The sequence below is a fragment of the Vipera ursinii genome (genome assembly GCF_947247035.1).
Source record: "Vipera ursinii genome assembly, chromosome: 6".
Taxonomy (NCBI): domain Eukaryota; kingdom Metazoa; phylum Chordata; class Lepidosauria; order Squamata; family Viperidae; genus Vipera; species Vipera ursinii.
The window spans coordinates 66,557,189-66,579,277 of NC_139515.1; the positions used below are offsets into that span (position 1 = coordinate 66,557,189).

The 22,089-nt window shown below is 38.9% G+C and overlaps 2 protein-coding genes across 3 annotated transcripts in view; one reads left to right on the forward strand and one right to left on the reverse strand.

Annotated features, from left to right (window-relative positions):
• Positions 1–1,528, forward strand: part of SYN3 (synapsin III) — a gene marked incomplete at its 5' end in the record, with an annotated part of 209,914 nt that extends 208,386 nt beyond the window's left edge. For both annotated transcript variants that reach the window (XM_083365630.1, XM_083365629.1), the window contains one exon: positions 663–1,528. In XM_083365630.1, coding sequence (XP_083221756.1) covers positions 663–795 — 133 coding nt within the window. In that variant the 3' untranslated portion in view covers positions 796–1,528. The remainder of the gene's footprint in view (positions 1–662) is intronic.
• A 6-nt stretch (positions 1,529–1,534) lies between these two features.
• On the reverse strand, positions 1,535–16,067 carry FBXO7 (F-box protein 7). The gene is made up of 9 exons (XM_083365631.1): positions 15,354–16,067; positions 12,317–12,620; positions 11,908–12,135; positions 10,461–10,602; positions 9,714–9,797; positions 7,252–7,344; positions 5,638–5,814; positions 5,362–5,399; positions 1,535–4,943 (listed from the first exon to the last, which is right to left on the reverse strand). Exons 1-9 carry the CDS (start codon positions 15,473–15,475, stop codon positions 4,557–4,559), a joined length of 1,575 nt encoding a protein of 524 aa, XP_083221757.1. The 5' UTR covers positions 15,476–16,067; the 3' UTR covers positions 1,535–4,556.
• Between the last annotated feature and the right edge of the window lie 6,022 nt (positions 16,068–22,089).

Here is a 22,089-nt window from a genome sequence, read left to right on the forward strand (position 1 = left end):
TAATTACAGAACAGCTTCAACTTAAGGATGTTGATGGGCTTTTTCAAGTAAATTGCCCACTTAAGGTCCTTCCACAACATTTCTATAGAATTAAGGTCAGGACTTTGACTTGGCCATTTCAAAACATTGCTACTTGTGCTTTTGCCATTCTTTGGTCATATAGCTTCTATGTTTCGGATCACTGATTTGCTGTTCCTCTTGAGCTTCACCTCAGACAGATATCCTATTTTCCTCCAATTTCCTGATACAATCCAAAATTCATAGTTCCATCAATGATGAAAGTCGCCTGATCTAGAGACTGCAAACCTGGCCTAACCACATTTCACATACTTTTGCCACACAAAAAATATAGCTTTAGAACATTTTCTTCAGTAAATCAATGGACAAGTATATTTTTGATTCACAGCTTTAATGTTCTCTAACAAGTTTTTAGGATCTATGTGGAGAACATATCACATTTCAATATTTATGCATATTGAAAATTCAAAAGGGTTTATAACCTTTTAAGCATCGCTAGAGTCGGAAACGACTAGCACGCATGTGCGGGGGAAACTTTACCTTTTTTATAGGTGTCTAACAACAGTAGTGACCTACTACTTCCTAAAGCTTCTAAATTTTGTGAAGGAAATAGCCACATTTTTATTCCTTTTTCTTTTTTTCAGCAAATCACAATCCTTGACAAACACCTTCAACATCTCAGAATCTTCACAGCGAGGTATCACAAATGAAGAGGAGGCAAAGGCTGAGACCATCCGCAACCTGAGGAAGTCATTTGCTAGCCTCTTTTCTGATTAGCATCACAAATCTTAGAGCAATTTTGGATATTTGGATCTTCTTTCCATGCAAATTCCTCACTCATTTTATAGTTCTCTATACAAATTTGTCTTTAAATGTATCAAATGTATTTCTATATTCAGCAAAGGTGAGGGGAAAAGCAATTGAAAAATAGCAATTGAATCTGCCTCCCTGGGCTCTGGATACCACTGTCGTTGAAATGTTATTCTCAACTTACAGAATGCAAACACGTCCATCATCACCTACACGCAGAGGTCATCTCATGCACAATCAGGCCTATAGAATGCTGCAGTGTGTATAAACAGCTTTGAATACTTGCTGGGCCATTTATGGCAGAGGTGCACAAAAGAGGCAAATAGTTAAGATTAATATTCATTTATCTTAACTATTTTTATATATTAGCATGATTCTTCATATCTTTTATAAATCAGATTCTAGTTTGCTCTTTTAAGAACCTAGTTATAAAACTATTCCTCCAAAAATGTGTTATCCCTCTGACTTATTCCTTCTCAATTCAAATTCCCTGGGCTAAACTATTATAATTCTTAGGTAGCATACAGTTGAATCATTTTACTTTGGTCAATATACAACCAGGATTAAATTCACTGATTCCCAGTGCAGGAATATATAGAGATCATTTAGAATTAAAATATTCGCATGCTCTGTTACAATAGTGCAACTTGCCTAAGATTTACCTAGTATCCACTGTAATATAAGTATCCAAAGTAATAAATTGAACTATAATGATGTAGGCCTTTATATTGAAGTACCATGTGTATGGAAACAAATATACAGGTCTTGAACTTTAGCTATCAACATGTCAGAATTCATCTTTACAGCAGCATATCGGGCATTTCAGAAAAAATGACAGAAAGCAAAAATCTTTGATCTACATTGGGACTACGATTTCACAATGAACTACCTCTCTAGAGAAATCAAGTCATAAAATTCTTATTCTGCAAAGTTACATACATGCATACAAAAGTGATAAAACCATTTAGAAAGAAGCCAGCCACCATAAAATAGAACTCAATGTTTCAAGGCCATCAAAATACAAAGGAGCAACCTCTTCAGGATAATGGGAAACATTTCATGGGAAATGTTTCTTTCCAGCCTCAAAAATTCTCCCCAATATCAGTATCCAAATTATGCAGTATGACACAATTTACCCATCCAATAGTCAGGATACAAGTGAAGTGTTAAGAAATGAGGAGGAAAATAGGAGTTCTGCTGCAAAAATTTTAGAGATTTCTCTTTAAACATTGATATAATTGACCTTTTACTGCATTATCTATACAAAACTGATGTAAATGGGACATTGCATTATATGTGCATTTGTTGTATATAAATAGGTTCCAGAGCAAGCGTGTCCAAACTGTGTGTGGCCCTGGACAACTAATAATCCAACTCAAGATTGTAAAAATTTAACATTATGTAATTTATATACATTATGTTTTATATGCAGCTCAAGATAATTCCTCTTCACTCAGTGAGGCCCAGGCAAGCCAAAGGTTGGACACCCACACTCTAGAATATGTTTACTGCAAGCACATAATTTTTCAACTTCGTCCAGCCAAGTTCAAAAAAGTCAGACAAACTGCTTTGTTCCTTAATATTGTTTGCACAGGGAAAGCTCTGTATATGTTAGCAAGATATACTTTTTTCACCCCAAATTCTAGAATGGAACCTTACCTACTTCCCTGATTTTTCCCTAAATCCTGTATAAACATTTTGTAGACAGAGGGAAATATTACCACTACTTTTGAGTTTTAGCAGCTCTCTGAAATGCAAGAACACAGCATTTCAAGAGAAGTGCAGATAAGGGATCTACTTCCATTTAAAATTACCCAATTGGAATTGTTTATCAAAACCAGCACATGGGTTTCCTGAGCTAATGTTCATAGCAATATAATCTAACTTCTTCAATATTATCAGTATAAATAATTCCTCTCATAAGCAGTTATCCTATTTTGCAAGCCAAATGGCTAATTATACCAATGTTGTACAGTTGTTGGAACAAAGGTCTTTATCATCTGCAATATTCTGAGCAGTGTGCGTCCTATTGCCACCACAGTGTACTTATTAGAAATACAACTACAAAGAACCAATTGTTTAGTAATAAAGCAAATTTGCATTGTTAGACTCAAGCAATTTTAGAACTGATTTATGCATGTTTGAGTTCTAACAAGGTTGATTATAGCACTTTAGTGTATTATAAACTAGCACTTAAGTATTAACTGTTGGTCTGTTGCTGACATGATAGCAGTGTTCCAATATCTAAGGGGCTGCCACAAAGAGAGGGTCAATTTATTGTCCAAAGCACCAGAAGGCAGGACAAAAAGCAACGGATGCAAATTAATCAAGGAGAACTAACCTAGAGAAATTTCCTGACAGAATTGATCAGTGGTCACAAATACTGAACACTTGTTGTGATAGTAAATAAACACCTTTATAATACTCTGCATACAAAGTACTATATATTCTAAATATAGAACAATCACATCATTTAAATACTTAATATGTGAGCTCATTAATGTAAAACTAAGAAATTTAGAATTTGAGCTGTAAGACATAACAGCCACCTATGGAATTCTCACTATTTAGTATTGTATTCAATTTCTCATCAAATTGAAATTTAGGATGATACAAAACTGACACATCAAAATCAGTGCACTTAAGTAACTTTTTGTTTTTTAAATAAAACTGAAAATACGATACATAGAAAAATTCGGAATAGCAAAGATAATACATTTTCCCTTGAGAAGCCATCAATGGAGAATCATCCATGGTTATTTGTGCTCAACCTTAGATTGCCTTCTAATAAGACATATCACTTATCAAATGATCCACTAGACAGTTATGTCTATTTATCCCTAAGAACTGCACGTCTTGTAATTATATATTTAAAAGTAACTAGGAATGTTTACCCAACTTAGTCGGCTGAAAAATGTTAAAAACAAATATGCAATGGTTATTTGCCCTGTCATTTTATTTCATAAAGTACTTAGGGTACTTTCTACTGAAATTTACTAGGAAAAAAAACTGAAATAGAAAGGCAGTAACTTTTTGCCAGAGCTTCTGACATTCATAATTTCTCATCTTCTGGGTTATACTATAGCATGTTATTATTCAACTGTTTGTAAAGTGAACAGTTCAATGTCTTATTCTCTCATATGTAAAAAAAATCATTTTAACTCAATATTCTTTGTGCTTTGAAATCCCCAATACCAACATTGCTTTTCAAGTAATAAAGAAAATATATAGAGTCCAAAGAACAATCAAATCAGGTGGTTTTTGCAGCCTTCCAAGTGCCAGATATTGCGTAGAACAGAAAATCTTTTCATTGAAAAAGCATTTAGTCAGGCTAATTACTGGAAGAAAAGAACATAGCACAAATATTTAAATGACAGATTTAAAAATTAAAACAACCCAGACTTACTTAGTTTTAAAGTGCTTTTTATCTGATGCAACAAAAGCAAATCTTTTACTTTCTAAGGAGCCTGCCACTGTAAATGAAAAGAATGGTGTCCCACAATATTCTTGCAAAAAAGATCTGCATTTCCAAGGGTGGCAGGACAAATTGTTTGCACTGAACTGTTGGGCCCAAGTCTATGGAATCAAGATGCTGTAGTACTTAAGCACTGTCATAATTTTAAAACAGCAGACATCATAGCTCTGAAGCTGAAGTATGTTACTGAACAGTTTTAAAGTAAGCCCACAAAGAGAGGTTTAAAGCTTTATCAATAAGGCTGCAAGAGTTCTCATATGAATGCACGGCGGCTATCGATTGGGCGGCTCCGACTGGCTCTTCCTGGGAGAGTTGGATTGGGTTCTTGAAATGACACATAAGGATCAAAATATGGCAAAGTGGAGGAGAATGGATCTAAGTGTGGGGAAATAGGAAGATACTGACTTGGAAGCTCAGCAGGGCCAGGAAAGAGGGAGCTTATTGGATCACCAATGGAAGGGACTGCTGGCCTCTCATCAAATTCACCAATGATATTGGGGGGATAAAATGGATTAGGACAAAAAGGATTGGGATACAGTGGACTGGGATGAAATGGCACAGGGAGGGGAGGAGGGGGCAGAAACATCATGTGTCTCCACTTCAGTGCATCTTTCTTCTGCTTCAATTTTTTCTTATACAGCTGTAGAAAAGGGGAAAATAAAACTTAGCTTGACATTTCACAGCATTCGTTGTTATAAAAGCTTGCTAGTATATTCCTGAATATTTGGAATAGATGAACCAAATTTATTAGCACAACTATCTCTGTGCTTTCTGCAGCTTCATAATTTTTTTATTTCATTCCATTTTTCAACCAATATGGGATTTTGTACCAGAATTCAACAGCTTGAAAGAAGCTGTGCAGGCTGGCATTCATTAGAATAATAATATTCACCTGCTCTTTCAGCACGGTCTTTAAAGAAGAGCTTGCTTCCTATGTCAATTGGAGGTTTCAGTTAGCTTAGAATGGAATTTGTTGAACTCTTGGTTGTTTGGATTGTATACATTCTTAAAAAACAAAGCAAAGCAAAACTAAAAAATATACTATGATACCCACTTACTTCTTTCCAATCCGTGTCTCGAGATCTGGCAACAGGATCTGCATAAACATGTAAGATACAAATCAGCTTGTACAGCAATTCTATAATGATGTAGACAACACATTAGGTAACTTGTATTGATGGCATGACTGCTCCAAGACAATAACCATTTATTGGACACAATGTCCAAACAGCTTCATAGAGGTATAATTCCTTACAAAGAACCCTGACAAATTAACTTGCAAAGCTGACAAGCCTCTCATTCAGCGTCAGAAAAAAAGTTTTATGAACAATTACCTCTAAAATCTCGCAAGTATATGAACCTCCACAATAACTGATCATTCGAAGCAGCATAAAGATCATGACAAACAGCAGACAAAGAAATTAATGAGCGAAAGTCCAAGAGCCGGAAGATTCGGAGTTTCAGCTCCAATGGAAGAACCACCAGGCCAAACACATCTGGTAGATTTAATGCTAAAATGAGAAGGCGAAGAATAATATTATCACAACATTCCATTCTTATCCATTCCATAATTATAATTAAATGCTTAAAACAAAGCATGTTGATAATATTTGGCTGAAGAAAAAGCCTATTTCTACGCAAAGAGCTTTGAATTTAATCATGCATTTATTAGAGACATCAAAAGTGACATAATATTATGATCATTTAATTGGGTTCTCTTTACCTACTTTTAGTGCTTTTACTGGAAACAGATCACATCAGAAAAATTATACAGAAATATTAAACCTTCAAAAGAATTCATTAATTTTAAGCACTACTGTATTTCTATTGAAACATATGACCAAGTGAGACTAAAAAGGTATGAATGCCACTAACCAAATACCCTATAGTCCCTGAGATAAAATTCTAAAGCACTGTCCCTGACAGATTTAGAAGGCACTTGTTTGGAGAGAAGTCACAATGAAAGGTTTCACTCTCCTGATTAGAGCCAAAATCCTCTACACAATAAGATCAGTATGGAATATCATCTAGCTTTTCTTCAGACTAGTTAAAAAAAGAAAAAAAAGAAAACAAAAAACACTCCTATTCAGATCAAAGTTAATATATTATTGCTTTACTATGTTGTCAAGTCACATAGGAAATAGCCCCTCCGGCTGGCTCAACTACAATAGAGTTTTGCTTGTTAAGTGTAACAAGAATAGTTTCAAAAGGCACTTACAGATTTTAATCTATTTTATAACATTTCTCAAATTAGAATCTGGTGCTTGTTCAACTTTTAAGTCACAGCTGCAACCATGATGGGATGAGAAGCAGAAGGAAGTGCCTGATTTATAAATAGCTAAAGAACTATGGCTCAGGGGCTGACTACCTATTTAGTGGCAGGGACAGAATCTTGCTGAGTTGGGACCCATTCTGGTTACTTGGCATCAGAACCTGAACAGAGAGTGGCAAACTTGTTTGTACAAATAAGCTTCAGATGGTACACCAGTATTTTTCAAACTTGGCAACTTCAAGATGTGTAGATTTCAACTTCCAGAAATTCCCAGCTTCAGCTTCTGGGAATTGAAATCCACACATCTTACTTGCTGAGACAGAGAAACGCTGGTCTAGTCAGCTGCAGAGAGCTCAATGTATAGAAAGTCATCTCAACTCTCAAAGCAGTTTGAACCAAAAACGATCAAATTTAGTAAGGGAAGGGAAATCAGAATCATACTGAGAAAATATTGCTGTTATTCTCTCAAAGCTTTCCTGTTAAATGAGCTTTGTGTGTGTGTGTGTGTGTGTGTGTGTGTGTGTGTGTGTGTGTGTGTGTAGGGGGGGTTTCCCACGTTTTCTGCTGAACACATTGGGCTACAAACGTATTCACTCACCATACTTGGTGGTTTTACCTATTACATAATAAACATTCTACAAAAAGATTTATAAGACTCCTTCCGTGATCTGCTTACCTTGCCGAGCAGCAGCCAGAAGAGGGTACACCAGTCGATCTTTAAAGAGACAAGAGAGCTTCTGAAGGTCCTTATACACACCTGCAACATTTCCTTTAGGGGAAATAAAAAATTCAAAATAAATATATCAGTATATCCTTTTCTAGGATACTGTCGCCTTGCCTATTTAACTTATATGCAGAGCACAACATGAGAAAGGCAGGGCTAGATGAATCAAATGTTGGAATTAAGATTGCCAGAAGAAATATCAACAACCTAAGATATGCAGATGATACCACTCTAATGGCAGAAAGTGAAGAGGAACTAAAGAGCCTCTTGTTGCAAGTTAAGAAGGAGAGTGCAAAACTTGGGTTGAAACTAAACATTAAGAAAACCAAGATCATGGCTTCCGGCCCTCTCAATTCCTGGCAAATAGATGGGGAAGAAATGGAGGTAGTGACAGATTTTATTTTCCTGGGCTCCAAGACCACTGCAGATGGGGACTGTAGCCAAGAAATTAAAAGACGCTTGCTCCTGGGGAGGAAAGCCATGGCAAATCTAGACAGCACACTAAAAAGCAGAGACATCACCCTGTCAACAAAAGTGCGTATAGTCAAGGCTATGGTCTTCCCAGTTGCAATGTATGGCAGTGAAAGCTGGACCATAAAAAAGGCTGAGCGCCAAAGAATTGAGGCCTTTGAACTATGGTGCTGGAGAAGACTCCTGTGAGTCCCTTGGACTGCAAGGCGATCAACCCTGACTGCTCTTTAAAAGGCCAGATCCTGAAGCTAAAACTCAAATACTTTGGCCACCTAATGAGAAGGAAGGACTCACTGGAGAAGAGCCTAATGCTGGGAAAGATTGAGGGCAATAGAAGAAGTGGACGACAGAGAATGAGGTGGCTGGATGGAGTCACTGAAGCAGTAGGCGTGAGCTTAAATGGATTCCAGAAGATGGTAGAGGACAGGAAGGCCTGGAGGAATGTTGTCCATAGGGTCGCGATGGGTCGGACACGACTTCGCAACTAACAACAACAACAATCCTTTTCTAATTATTTGCCTCTAAGAACAAATCACCAAGCAGTAAAATGGAAAATAACTGGTTCTCTCATTCAGACTGGCAATATGCTGCATTAATTTGCAAAGCCACCATGGACTAATGAATTTGGTGGACCTATTAGCACGGTTAAACAACACAATATTCAGAATCTATGGAAAGTTTTTTTAAGTTTTAAATGAGGAAGAAGAGAAATTGCATTACATCAACTGTAGCAGCCATTTCAATGATAACTTATCTATGACTGTTTCATTATTTCCCATAGAGCTGGGAAACTATAGCCCCCTTTAAGAATGCTATTAGAACGAGTCTCTTAAAATTGTCAACACAATGGGTCCCCCTAGTGAGGCATTACCTGCCATTACACCACTACCTTAATACTGTACAAACAAGCAAGTGGTTTACAAAGGAAAGATTAAATATAAACTTTTTTTAAAGATGCAGCCTTACAAATGTAAATGGGGAAAGGCTGAAAGTGGAAGGTTGCCTCTAATGAAGTTTGTGCTAGAATCTGCATGCTCAAAACTTAATTTAATTTAATAATTTAATTTGTATACCGCCCTTCTCCCGAAGGACTCAGGGCGGTGAACAGGGCAATACATAATAAAAACAGAATACAAAAATTAAAAAGCCATTAAACCATTATGCCCATAAAATTAATACATATTAAAATTAAAACTATTTATAAAAACCCAACCCCATCCCGTCAGACCAGGCCAGCTTGTTCGAAAAAGAACTTCACCCTAAATATAGTATATCTACAATTTCCTACACGTTATCATGCAGAAATGAAAGAAAACATATTTGGACAAGTTTGGCTAACCTAGATTAGCTGCACAAGCAGAAAGTATCGGCATAAAGATCCCAATTCAAGCATTAATATCACTCCTTGCTGTGGCCAAGGAGAATAAACCAGAACTGGAGTGGGGTTCACCAGACTGAAAGGGGGCTTAAAAGAAACTCCAGACAACTGCTTAATAACTTAAATTTAAAACGTGAAGTATTTAATAAACTAGAGTTTATTTCTCTCCTAATGGCCAAATAGCATAAACAATAGCACTTAGACTTATATACCGCTTCACAGTGCTTTACAGCCCTCTCTAAGCCGTTTAGAGTCAGCATATTGCCCCCAACAATCTGGGTTCTCATTTTACCGAGCTCGAAAGGATGGAAGGCTGAGTCAACCTTGTGCCGGTGAGACTCGAACTGCTGGCAACCAGGAGTCAGCAGAAGTAGCCTGCAGTACTGCATTCTAACCACTGCACCACCAGGGCTCTTAAAAGTAAACTCTTCTTGGTAAACAAAGGGGAGAGGTAGGGGGAATGGAAACAAAATTAACCTGTCATTCTGCATTTGCTTATTCATTTCCCACATGTATTTTAAATTATCTTTTTAAAGAGCTGTTTCCAAAATTCAGATTTGGATACCTGAGTTTTCAAAGCAGATAAATGTAGCTGGCAGAAGCTGTAGTCTCTTCACACTTTTGATATCGATGTCGATCTTCAGCATTGCTAAAAACCAAAAAAAGACACTAAAAGAGCTTAACAAAAAATCATTGTTGATGATTCTGAACTTCCTGGGGAAACTCAACAGAATAAATTTAATCAATAGCAGTGTGTGCTGTGAGAAATACAAAAAAAAATGACACCCCCCTTCTTCCCCTTGGAAGTTGTGTGGTATAATACTCCAGGATATATGAATGAATCTAACCAGCTTGGATTTCTAAGTGTAATGAGTTACAGATTGACATTACAGTTTAATTTTGTCTGTGCTCATGGAAAGTCTCCTTCACTTCCTTCAAAAACGACTTTTCTGAGACCTTAAACAGCATCTCAGATGGGCTGCCCACTGTTCTTTCTCTTTTGAAGCCCTAGCATTCAGTATCTGTATTACAGCCTAATCCTTTTTTTTAAAGGCAAATTTGTTTGAATATACTACTAGGGGCGGAGCCAAGATGGTGGAGAGGCAGCAAAGGCTGTAAAGAGCTCCTCCAAAAGTAAATATACTACTAAAAGTTTATCTGATTGCTGAATGTACCTTCAATTGGGCACTATTTTTTGAATCAACTGATTCTTATGTCTTTCAGCATAAGAACTGTTAGCAGTTACATAGCCTGGAAGACAAAGAATAACAAATGCTAGCCTTCAATCAAATAAATATCAGAATATACCTACCATTGATAACAATAAGGTCTCCCAAAGGCACACAAGTCAGTGCAGCAATGCCATTTTCACAAAGGGGATGGGCATACTGTAGCTTATAAACACCTCTGTTCCGCCATTTGTCAGGCATTTTTGTTGCCTTTGACTCTGTGCCCTATGAATAATAAAAGAGGAATTTAACAAGGCAACTAAAACTTGACTACAGATTTGTTGTGTTTGCAATAGCACTACTGAAATCATAGGCTGAGAATTTTGATTATGGCAACAATGCAACTAAAGCACATAAGTAGTCATTGCCAAATCTTTCTCAGCCAGCCAGGCAAGAAATTACAAGAAAGTCTTACAGAGAACCACAATCCTAATTAGGAGATTTATTGTTATAAAGTTAATGAAGCCATTACAAAAGTGGCCACAGAGTATCAAGTGAAGCACCATTTATCCTGAAATTAACGTTCCCGTTAGTGTGCCTCTTCATCCAGCCTCTGTAATGTTAACAGGCTAAAAGTCACTTTCTTTTGGGAAATAGTCAATGTCCAACTCGAGAGCTTTCTTCAGTGCATCTTTTGCAGTCAAGCCCAGTGGAAAGCAGTCCCAATCATTGGCATAGCCTTACACTTTAATAATCATATAAGTATGCAATTTGATAACTAATTTTCACTAAGATCATCATCTCAAATTATACTGTTGATAATGAAGAGACTAAATAGAATAGAAATTTCATGAATCAAACTTGAAGCAACAAATATTTGCCAAAAAAAAGTGCTGATTAAAATATTAAATTGAGAACTTAATTCTACATATGTAGCTGTACTGGGAAGCTTTGATAAATCTTTGATAACTCATATTCACTAACCCAGTTCTAATTAGTCTAATTATTTTTAATGTGACACACTCTACATATGAGAAAGGAGAATACTATTTCATACTATTTCATTCACCTTCCATGGGCTAAAGGTAAATGTCTGCAAGACAAGAACTTACCTGAAGAGCTTTCATGCTGAGGCTCATTAAAAAGGGACAACCAGATAATATATTTATTTAATTAGTATCCCACATTTATTATAATACCCAATATTCACAACATAATACATTATTATAAAACAAATTTATATTGTACAGCAACATCTAGAATTACCATAGTTTTGGTTTTCACATTTCTTTTGCTAGATGTGTTGTGCATTAACTGCATTCTGCTCAATGGGTATGCAGTACAAATTATGACTAATGCAGAACAGTGTGTTGACATAATATTCTGGATTGTGACAACCAATATATTCATGAGTAATAGTATGTTTTATCACTAAACCATGGCTTACCGGAAGCCAAGATTATCTTATTACTGGCCTAAGATCTATGTCAATGATGCAAATTATGAGAATTGATGAGAAATGGAATTCAACCAAATCTGATGGGATGCACAGTATTCACATTCAGACATCCTTTGTAAAAATTTGCTTACTTGAGGTATATATCCTGTTTCCATCATGATAAGATGGATCAAAATTATCAAGGCATCATTGGCACTGGTACATTCTGCAGAATGGTAGAGGGTCTGAAGTGAGTGTGGTACTTGTCCATCCGTAGCTTCAGAGCAAAGCATTGGCTCTGAAGGATAAGAACCAGCAGCTTCTTGAAAGTCAAAGTCATCAGATACAGCTTCTGAAGCAAATGCTTGGCTGGATTCTGCCTTGAAATGACAGCAGCAGAAACAAGAGAGCATTAAAAAGTTATATTAACTTTAGTAAAATGATAAAAGCAAAAGGTTTCAATGAAAAAAGCTGGTCTCTTTAAAAATAATGGAAGCAGTCCAAGCTTCTCAGTATTTTCCCTACTAGGCACAATGAAAGCATCGTTTTTTATGCACTTACCGTATCGTCTATATTCATCTGAACATTATCTTGAACTGTACGGTCTAGAAGATGTCCATTGTGTCTTTCACTATCTAGAATTTTAGACTGGTTGTGATAAATGGCTGAAGTGGATGGTTCATGATTATTCTGTTGTGGATGCAGGGATGAAGTGTGAGTTGGAAATACTCTTAATTCTGTCTCAGCATCTTCCAATATCAAACATATCAAGTCTCCTGAAACAATCCCAAATGATGCTAGGGTTTCCTCATCTCCAGTAAGGGAGTCTTTGTTGTTCAATGTTATTGTAAACTTGATGTCAGAACTGCAGGGAAAGCAATATTAAGCATACATTTTGTATTGAGGAACACACTGTAGACTAAATGATGTCCTTAATTACCTAATTCCACAATTTACTATAATACAATCAATAAGTATAGCCATTAAAACCAAGATAAGTCTCAAACTGATCCATGTTCACCTGCATTTATTAAGCATGTTAGCCTACTATAAATGTTTACATGCCAGGAATAGACTTTTTTTTTAGAAATGTAAGTCTAATACATATTTAAAAGTAGTATTTGTTGTATTAGCATTTAAATTATTAGTAGCAGAATGCTAAAAAGACCACATTTTTAAAAGAATGCTTTCAGTCTTACTAAATAAAAAATATATTATCAAGGCTCTTGAATTTGACTGCACTGTAGTAGCTAAATACAGTAGTATCTAGCTTATGATTGGCCTTTCAAAAGTATTAAGTTTTGCATGTCATTTTTAATAAAGAAAATGAATAGGAACCAAGGGAAATCTTTCTCAATCAATTTACAATGTTCATCTTCACAAAACATAAATGGTGCATTTCACCTTACAACATTTGAACACAAAAGATTTTTGAACTCAACAATCACAAAATCAGTTTTTATACATAATTTTTCCAGTGACTATTAATTTACAGGGCATCTCTGCGGAAAAATAATCACAGGTGATACTTTTTTCATTGTAAACTCAAGGCAAATCAATCCCAAATCTCTAGCATACCACTACAAGTTTCAGCTATAAAACCACAGCATCCATTCTCCTGGGATTCCAGAAACCCTATAAGACTCTATTCCCAGGCCTGGAATTAATATAAGTGTGATTTATTGGCGAAACCCGTCGTATTGCTTTTGATTTGTGATTCAAGCTATCTGTTTTTGTGGCATGTGTGTATGTGTGTGTATTTTTAAGCCACCCATTGTCTTCTAGGGAGAGCATCCATATTGCACTGACTAGAATAAGCCACTCTGACAGGTAGTTAGATGGGTGTGTACTACTAATACTTTAATAAATCATATAATTTCCGTGACAATTGTATCAGTTTGTATTTGTAAAAGTAGCCCATAAATGAAACTGAACATGTAATTTTACATTTGACTTTCAGTTTCACAAGGAAAATACTATCAGCTTTCACCTACAGTATATCCCTTATCAACAAGACAGGAAACATAATCTCAATACCTTCATGAATACACCTACGACTAGCAAGACTGGATTCAAGGTTATAGATCAACTAGCTCACTAAAAATACCATCTCATGTACAGCTTACTTGGGAAAATAAGGTTCATTTCTTAGTACTTGACCCAGTTACTTAATACTCCAATTACTCTATACATTAGTTCGTTTGAAAGATTAGGAATCCAGGAATCCATCATTCAATGAAAATACTTCCAAAATATCCATCAAACCACATGAATTAAGTGGCTTGCTAGAGAACTATATAAGATTTGAAATTAAATTTGCCCTACATAAAGGAATACTGAGTATTTGCAAAAAATGTTTTTTTCCAATAAACTGTGTACTTTAGATTTACAATTTTGAAAATTAGGCCAACCTGGCATTAGGTAGAGGGAGGGAGAAAATAAAATGAATCAGTTCTAGTCTAATTCGCTACAATACATTGCTTAGACAATGTGTCTTGTAAAACTGTTTACCAAAAACTCAAAAGACTTCAACATAAAGAAATGCCTAAAAGATTGGGAAATACAATCGGTGTTTTGTTTTGCTCAATGCTTCAATGCATTCACCTAACCATTTTTGGCCTGAAATGCATAACCTTTTTTTTTTTAGAAAACTCACTGTCATACGTTTTCCTCTACACAGAAACTGTGTGTGAAGAATGGGACTGACTCCACATATATTCCACATAATTTATAATCCTATAAATGTCAACAATGCTACAAGCGCCATCATTAAGCCAAAAATCCTAAAACCATCCTGTTCCTCCTTTTCTTCCCTAATTCCCAGTCTAGTTTAGGCAGGGGTAGGCAACCTTGGCTCTTTTATGACTCGTGGACTTCAACTCCCAGAATTCCTGAGTCAGCTATGCTGACTCAGGAATTCTGGGAGTTGAAGTCCACGAGTCATAAAAGAGCCAAGGTTGCCTACCCCTGCTTTAGGGCCTCAAGTATTCAGCAGAAAGTTCCCATCCTGGTACGCCAATCCGACAGTTACGTTTTAACTTAAAGCAATCCATCTTGAGAACCAATCTTGTTAAGACACACAGTAAACACTCGTGGACTTCAACTCCCAGAATTCCTCAGCCAGGCAAGTTGGCTGAGGAATTCTGGGAGTTGAAGTCCACAAGTCATAAAAGGGCCAAGTTCGAAGACCCCTGCCATAAGTTTTAGTCAAGAGGGAAAAGACGGGCAAAGAAACCTTCCTCTTTAACATTTCCCTCATTCCTATTTTGTGCCAGACCCCAAAAATTGGACATTTATCCTTTGGATTCCCCAAATCATTTATCATTCATCAATGGCCTCCAATTCACACGTGTCACTACCGAAATTGAAGCCTTTTGACGGCTTCGAAAGTTTTCTTCCCATAAAATCATAAAACAAATGGTGTTTAACTGGTGTTTAACCAGTCTCCTCCGACTCTGGGCAACAATCCCTCTGGCTCTCCCTAGACATGGAAAACGTTTTCATTTCCTAGAAAAGGAAAGCCAGGGGCCCGCTTCTTAACGACTCTCGTCGGCTGCCCGCACTCTCAAAGCCACGCGTGACAGCTCCGTTCGGATACCTGTAACCCCAAGCGGGCAGGAGGATCTGGCCGAGGCGCGCACGTAAATCCCCCAGCCGCGGCTCCGCCTCTGGCAACTCCAACGGAGCCGTCTGCCTCTGCAGCCGTACGCGGAGCTTCATGGCGGCGAACGGCGGTTGCCCCGCCTACCTCCCCCCCTGCCCCCTCCTCCCCGCGCCGCAGGGGGTCCCTTCGTGAAAATGGCGGCACAGGAGGCCGCAGCGAAGACGCGGCTCGGAGAAATTGCCGCCGCCGTCGTTGGTGTTGTTGTTGTTGTGGGTTTGGGCTGCCGAGGAACCGCCTCCTTGGCCCTGGCGACCTTGAGATGACGCAGTTCCGCCCTTCGGCTTGACGCTGCCCTCTCACCGGCCGCATCGATTCACGCAACCGCCTTCCGTCCGGAGGTCGAAGGAAGCCGAAAACTGAGCGCGCTAATTCGGGGCTCGTCTTCCCACCCTGCTCTCTCCCGAAGTTTGTCTTCGGTGGATGACGTCTGCATCCTTCTCTGCTTCTCTACTAGCAAAGGGATGGAATCTAAAAGGGGACTCCTTTATCCCGGGGGTCAAGTCATCCGTATACATCTTTGTCCGCTGCGTCTGGTCCCGGGACGTCGTCCCGCTGCATATGGAGGACTGAATTTTTGGGGAGGACTGATTTATGATGGCAAGGTCTTGCTTTACAACAGGATTACACAATTCACCTTGTTAATAAAAGAAGAATCTCGTTCAAATAATCTCAATTGCTGGACACTTCTACAGTAGATTATTATTATTTATTATTTATTTATTTATTTATTTTATTTGTATGCCACCCTTCTCCCGAAGGACTCAGGACGGTGAACAGGGCAATGCATGTTAAAAGACAAAATACAAAAATTAAAAGAGATTAAACAGAATGCCCACAACTCTTACAATGAGTTAAAACACAATAAGAAAAGTTAAAACACATTAATAAAACCCAACCCCATCCCATCAGGCCAGGCCAGCTTGTTCGAAGAGGTAAGTCTTTAGATCGCGCCGAAAGGAGTGGAGGTCGGGCGCCATCTGGAGCTCAACCGGAAGATGGTTCCATAAATCCGGCGCACCCACAGAGAACGCCCTCCCCCTGGGGGCCACCAGTCAGCATTCTTTGACCAGTGGCACCCTGAGGAGGCCCTCTCTGTGGGAGCGTACTGGGCGGAGGGAAGTTGATGCCGGCCGCAGGTGCTCCCTAAGGTATTCCGCACCCATGCCATGTAGGGCTTTGTAGGTCATTACCAACACCTTGAATCTCACCCGGAAGACAACTGGAAGCCAATGCAGCTCACGGAGCAGAGGTGTAACATGGGAGTATCAGGAAACTCCCAACACAACTCTCGCGGCTGCATTCTGTACCAGTTGGAGCCTCCGAGTGGTCTTCAAGGGCAGCCCCATGTAGAGAGCGTTGCAGTAGTCCAACCGAGAGGTCACGAGCGCGTGAGTGACCGTACGTAAGGCATCCCGGTCTAGATAGGGCCGCAACTGGCGCACCAGGCGGACCTGGGCGAAGGCCCCCCTAGTCACAGCTACTATATGGTCTTCTAAAGAAAGCTGTGAATCTAGGAGGACTCCCAAGTTGCGAGCCCTATCTACGGGGGGGTAATAACTCACCCCCCATAGAAAGAAATGGGATATCCTGAATATCCCGAGATGCCGGTACGCACAGCCACTCAGTCTTGTCAGGGTTGAGTTGAAGCCTGTTCCTCCCCATTGGGACCCGAACTGCCTCCAGGCAGCGGGGCATCACGTCGAGGGCATCACTGGGGTGGTTTGGGGTCAAAGTGAAAAGCTGGGTATCATCAGCATACTGATGATACCCAACTCCAAAACCACGAATGATCTCACCCAGCGGTTTCATGTAGATGTTGAACAGGAGAGGCGAGAGGACTGACCCCTGAGGGACTCCACAAGCGAGAGGCCTCGAGGTCGACCTCTGCCCCCCTGCCAACACCGACTGCGAACGTCCCAGGAGATAGGAGGAGAACCACTGAAAAACCGTGCCTCCCACGGTTTATTGTAATGAGATTATTGTAATGAGAGGAACAGTAGATTATTGTAATGGAAGCAACGTGGAAGTGTTTTCCTTTATCTAGAGTTGCTTTTTCCACTTCACAATTTAGCCTACGTGTGTGTGTGTGTGTGTGTGTGTGTGTGTGTGTGTTCTGGTGGTCTATGCATAAGCTAACGAGGTCTGACCCTTTTTGGCTTCCAGAGCCAAATAGGTTGGCTTATGTTCCTAACCACCAGCACTTTACATGCATACATTCACACACACAAATAGAAAGATATACATTTCTTTTATATAAAATAGGGATTTATATCTTGTGCCAAGCATACTTTCTTTTAATTATGGTTTTTTGAAGGCATAATGGCCTGTAGATTAATCTTTAAAAGGTGATTTATAAATTCCATTGACTGGATTAATACTAGAAACTGATACTATCACAAAATGGTTTGATGCTAGTTGTTCATTTAGGTGTCTCTATCTGCAGTACTTTGACTGGAATAATTTCTCATGTCATCATATAGTTTTCTTGGTTTTAGTAGGAATCATTAATAATGTTAATTTTAACTTAAATAAAAACAAATTTAGTTTTGCTTCTAGCCCTGTCTATGATTTTTCTGAAGTGAGCCCTCAACATGCCATTTAAAGGGCAAGTATGTCCATTAGTCCAGAAATATTATATACTATTATTAATTATGTTAAGCATTATAGTTATAATTTGTAAACCATGGTTTGTATATTTTAGCACAGCTTATCCAATAAACCGTGTGAACCCCTGACATGTTAATGAACCTCTGAATGTTTGGAAATATGTAACATGTAACAGGTTAACATATCCCTACTAAATTAATAGCCTAGCTCAGTGATAGCGAACCTTTTAGAGACCAAGGGCCCAAACTGCAGTCCAACACCCACTTATGTATCGTCAGGTGCCGGGTGGGCGTGGCCCATTGGGTGGTCATGGCTGCGGTGGTAATGGCAGACTGGGTGGGACTAAAAAGTTTAATCAATTCCAACTTTGGGAGATCTTTTTTTTTTCCCCACAAGAAGTTGAAATTGATTGATTGAAACTTTTTTTTGCACACGGCAGCGGAGGCCTAGAGTGAAAAGGTTTTATAAAACCTAGCTGAAAGCCTAGGACTGGGGCGGCATGTGTGCCCGCAGAGAGGGCTCTGCATGCCACCTGTGGCACACGTGCCATAGGTTTGCCACCACGGGCCTAGCTCTAATCCTGAAGTTGTAGATGTTTCATCACTGAAGGTTTTTAAAACAAGATTGGATAGTCATCTGTCTGAAATGGTATAGGGTCTCCTGCTTGAACAGGGGGGTTTGGAATAGAAGATATCCCTTTCAGCTCTGTTCCATCAAACAATCAAAATTGAACATGTGTATTTTTATGCAGTATCCTAGATTTTACTGCATTTCCAGTTCATTGCCGTATAGTTCAATATTATATTGGACAATATTTAATGAACATGATTAAATGGACATCCACCTGCAGGGTAGGGCTGGAATAGTAATCTCCTGCCTTAGGGAATTGCTGAAAGTAACACAATGTTCCCTTGCCATTCTAAAAGAGATAGGTAAAGGTAAAGGTTCCCCCGCACATGCGTGCTAGTCGTTTCCAACTCTAGGGGCCGGTGCTCATCTCCGTTTCAAAGCCGAAGAGCCAGCGCTTGTCCGAGGACGACTCCGTGGTCATGTGGCCGGCATGACTAGACGCCAAAGGCGCACGGAACGCTGTTACCTTCCCACCGGAGTGGTCCCTATTTCTCTACTTGCATTTTTACGTGCTTTCAAACTGCTAGGTTGGCAGAAGCTGGGACGAGTAACAGGCGCTCACTCTGTTACGCGGCACTCGGGATTCGACCTGCCAAACTGCCGACCTTCTGATCGACAAGCTCAGCGTCCTAACCCACTGAGCCACCGCGTCCCTTTCTAAAAGAGATGGACATATTGAATACATGTGAAAACCTGGGTTTGTTTTTCCCATCAGACAAACATGGCACTGACTACAGAGTGAAGTTCAAACAACTAGCAAGTCAAATACACAATAAAAGCAGTATTAATTAGAACATGTAGCAATTCTCTGCTGACCATTAAAATATTATCTGTAAGTTGGCACACTTCTATTTTATTCTGATTTTAGCAAAAAAAAAATCTAGAGAGAATCCAAGCTGGTTTAATTGGCAATCTGATGCACACTTATGTGGGATTACCATAAATCCAAATGGTATTTACACTGAAGTAGACACACATTGATTTGTCTTGGTTCTCTTATAGCTATCATTCTGAAACTAGAAAATTTATACATCATTCTCCATGCTGAGCTGTTTGTTGCAAGGACAATTACCTCCATTCATACAATGCACTAAAACCCAACAAGCCACGTATATCTTTTATGCTACTCGTGCATAAAAGTCTTTTAAGGTCTTAGTTACTCAGTTATTTATCTTCTTTGCCACTAGAAAACAAAAGGTATCCACTTAAAGAAGAACTGAGTAGAAGAATTAACACTTTTCCTAATGTACTCATATCAGGCAATCAAAAGGTAAAGGTTCCCCCACACATGCATGCTATTGTTTCTGACTCTAGGGGCCGGTTCTCATCTCCGTTTCAAAGCCGAAGAGCCAGTGCTTGTCTGAGGATGTCTCTGTGGTCATGTGGCCGGCATGACTAGACACCAAAGGCGCATGGAACGCTGTTACCTTCCCACCGTAGTAGTCCCTATTTTTCTACTTGCATTTTTACGTGCTTTCAAACTGCTAGGTTGGCAGAAGCTGGGACGAGGAACAGGCGCTCACTCTGTTACGCGGCACTCGGGATTCGACCCACCAAACTGCCGACCTTCTGATCGACAAGCTCAGCGTCCTAACCCACTGAGCCACCGCATCCCTTATTATCTGGCAATACCTGCATCTAATTGAGTGGGCTTGTTATGCTTACCATTTTGTGATAACAATGATGGTTTGCTAACGTGAATGCAGCTATGGAATCAAATGACTCAGGGTGGCAGAGTTCACTTTGAAGAACTTCTAATGTAATATTTTCTATAAAAACTATATTTCCATCTCACATATACGACTCTATTTTTCTGGGGAACAATGACAACTGAAGATGATTTCTCTTTTAGTGGAGTAAGCACCCACGATGAAAAGCGGAGCCAGTGATTGAAACAACTTCTGGAACTGCTCTCCAGATTAAGGAGAGAACTTAGGATCGCCCAGAGTGCTCTTTACAACTCCCTGTGATGAGATCATAGAACAGCGGTCTCTGCCAGGTTTAAGCGCTCCAGGAGCCAGGAGAACCAGCTTCTCCTTTATTAGAATCAGCTTTGCCAGGCACTGGTTCAGAGCCTTCAACAGGCCACTAGGTTTGCAACTTGCCCTCATCATAACCTTTATTACAAATGGCTTGTAAATTGCCTTTTGGATATTAAGAAGCTTCAGAAAGACAAGTTTTATTACACTGAGTGATTTTCCATCAGCCCTCAGCAAAAGAAGCTTAATTTAAGTTTGAAACTTAAAAACCTTTTTATTTGGAGATAAGCGGCAAAAGAGTGGTTAGAAAATTTTAGAAAACTGTAAAATGGACTAAGGAGCCAGGTTGACTCAAAATTAGATTTTGAAATACATATAAAACTACTTCCTGTATTTTTTAAAAAAAATATTGCTAAAAATATATGAAGATTTTGAGACTTAAGTGTAAGAAACCTCTTAGTAAGGTAAAGGTAAAGGTTCCCCCGCACATGCGTGCTAGTCGTTTCCGACTCTAGGGGCCGGTGCTCATCTCCGTTTCAAAGCCGAAGAGTGAGTGCTTGTCCGAGGACGTCTCCATGGTCATGTGGCCGGCATGACTAGACGCCAAAGGCGCACGGAACACTGTTACCTTCCCACCGTAGTGGTCCCTATTTTTCCACTTGCATTTTTATGTGCTTTTGAACTGCTAGGTTGGCAGAAGCTGGGACGAGTAACAGGCGCTCACTCTGTTACGCGGCACTTGGGATTCGACCCGCCAAACTGCCTATCTTCTGATCAACAAGCTCAGCGTCCTAACCCACTGAGCCACAACGTCCCTTCTAAGAAACCTCTTACTGGTATATATTAAATGAGAGAAAAACATGGTAAGAGGAGACCTTGAAGGCTGGTTACTAGAGGCAATCAGAAAGAACTAAACATTAGTTGTTGGATGCTTTGGATATTGATTTAAAATTGACATGATACAAGAATTAAAGTACAGACAAAGACTTTATAAAGAACTTACAAGTTAAACCGGCCGAGGTTTAATAGTTAAAAAGGACACACAAATAAAGGGGCACCACAAGAATGACCTGGATATGTAGATTCTAACTCAGAAAAGTGACTTTAACAATTTGGATTTATAAATGTGCTATATTTATGAAGGAATCCCTGAGATAAATCAGCGTTTGGGACATCAATTAAAAAGAATAAAATCAAGACCTTTGAAAGGAAGGTTTACAGAGTTGTCTTACTCAAACAAAGTTAAAATATATATGATTCTTTTTTTAAGCAGCTTTTAATGTTTTTTTCTGGATTAAGTCTGAACATAAGACCTTACAGAATTGTTTATAGATAATGTATGGAAAGAAGAGAATTTCCATTGCATTTTTAGAGAAAGTGAAATTGAAAGGAGATTGACGAGAAGTTACTCTGATGTGTTCTTTCTGCTAGCTTCTAATGGACTTTTGCTGAAT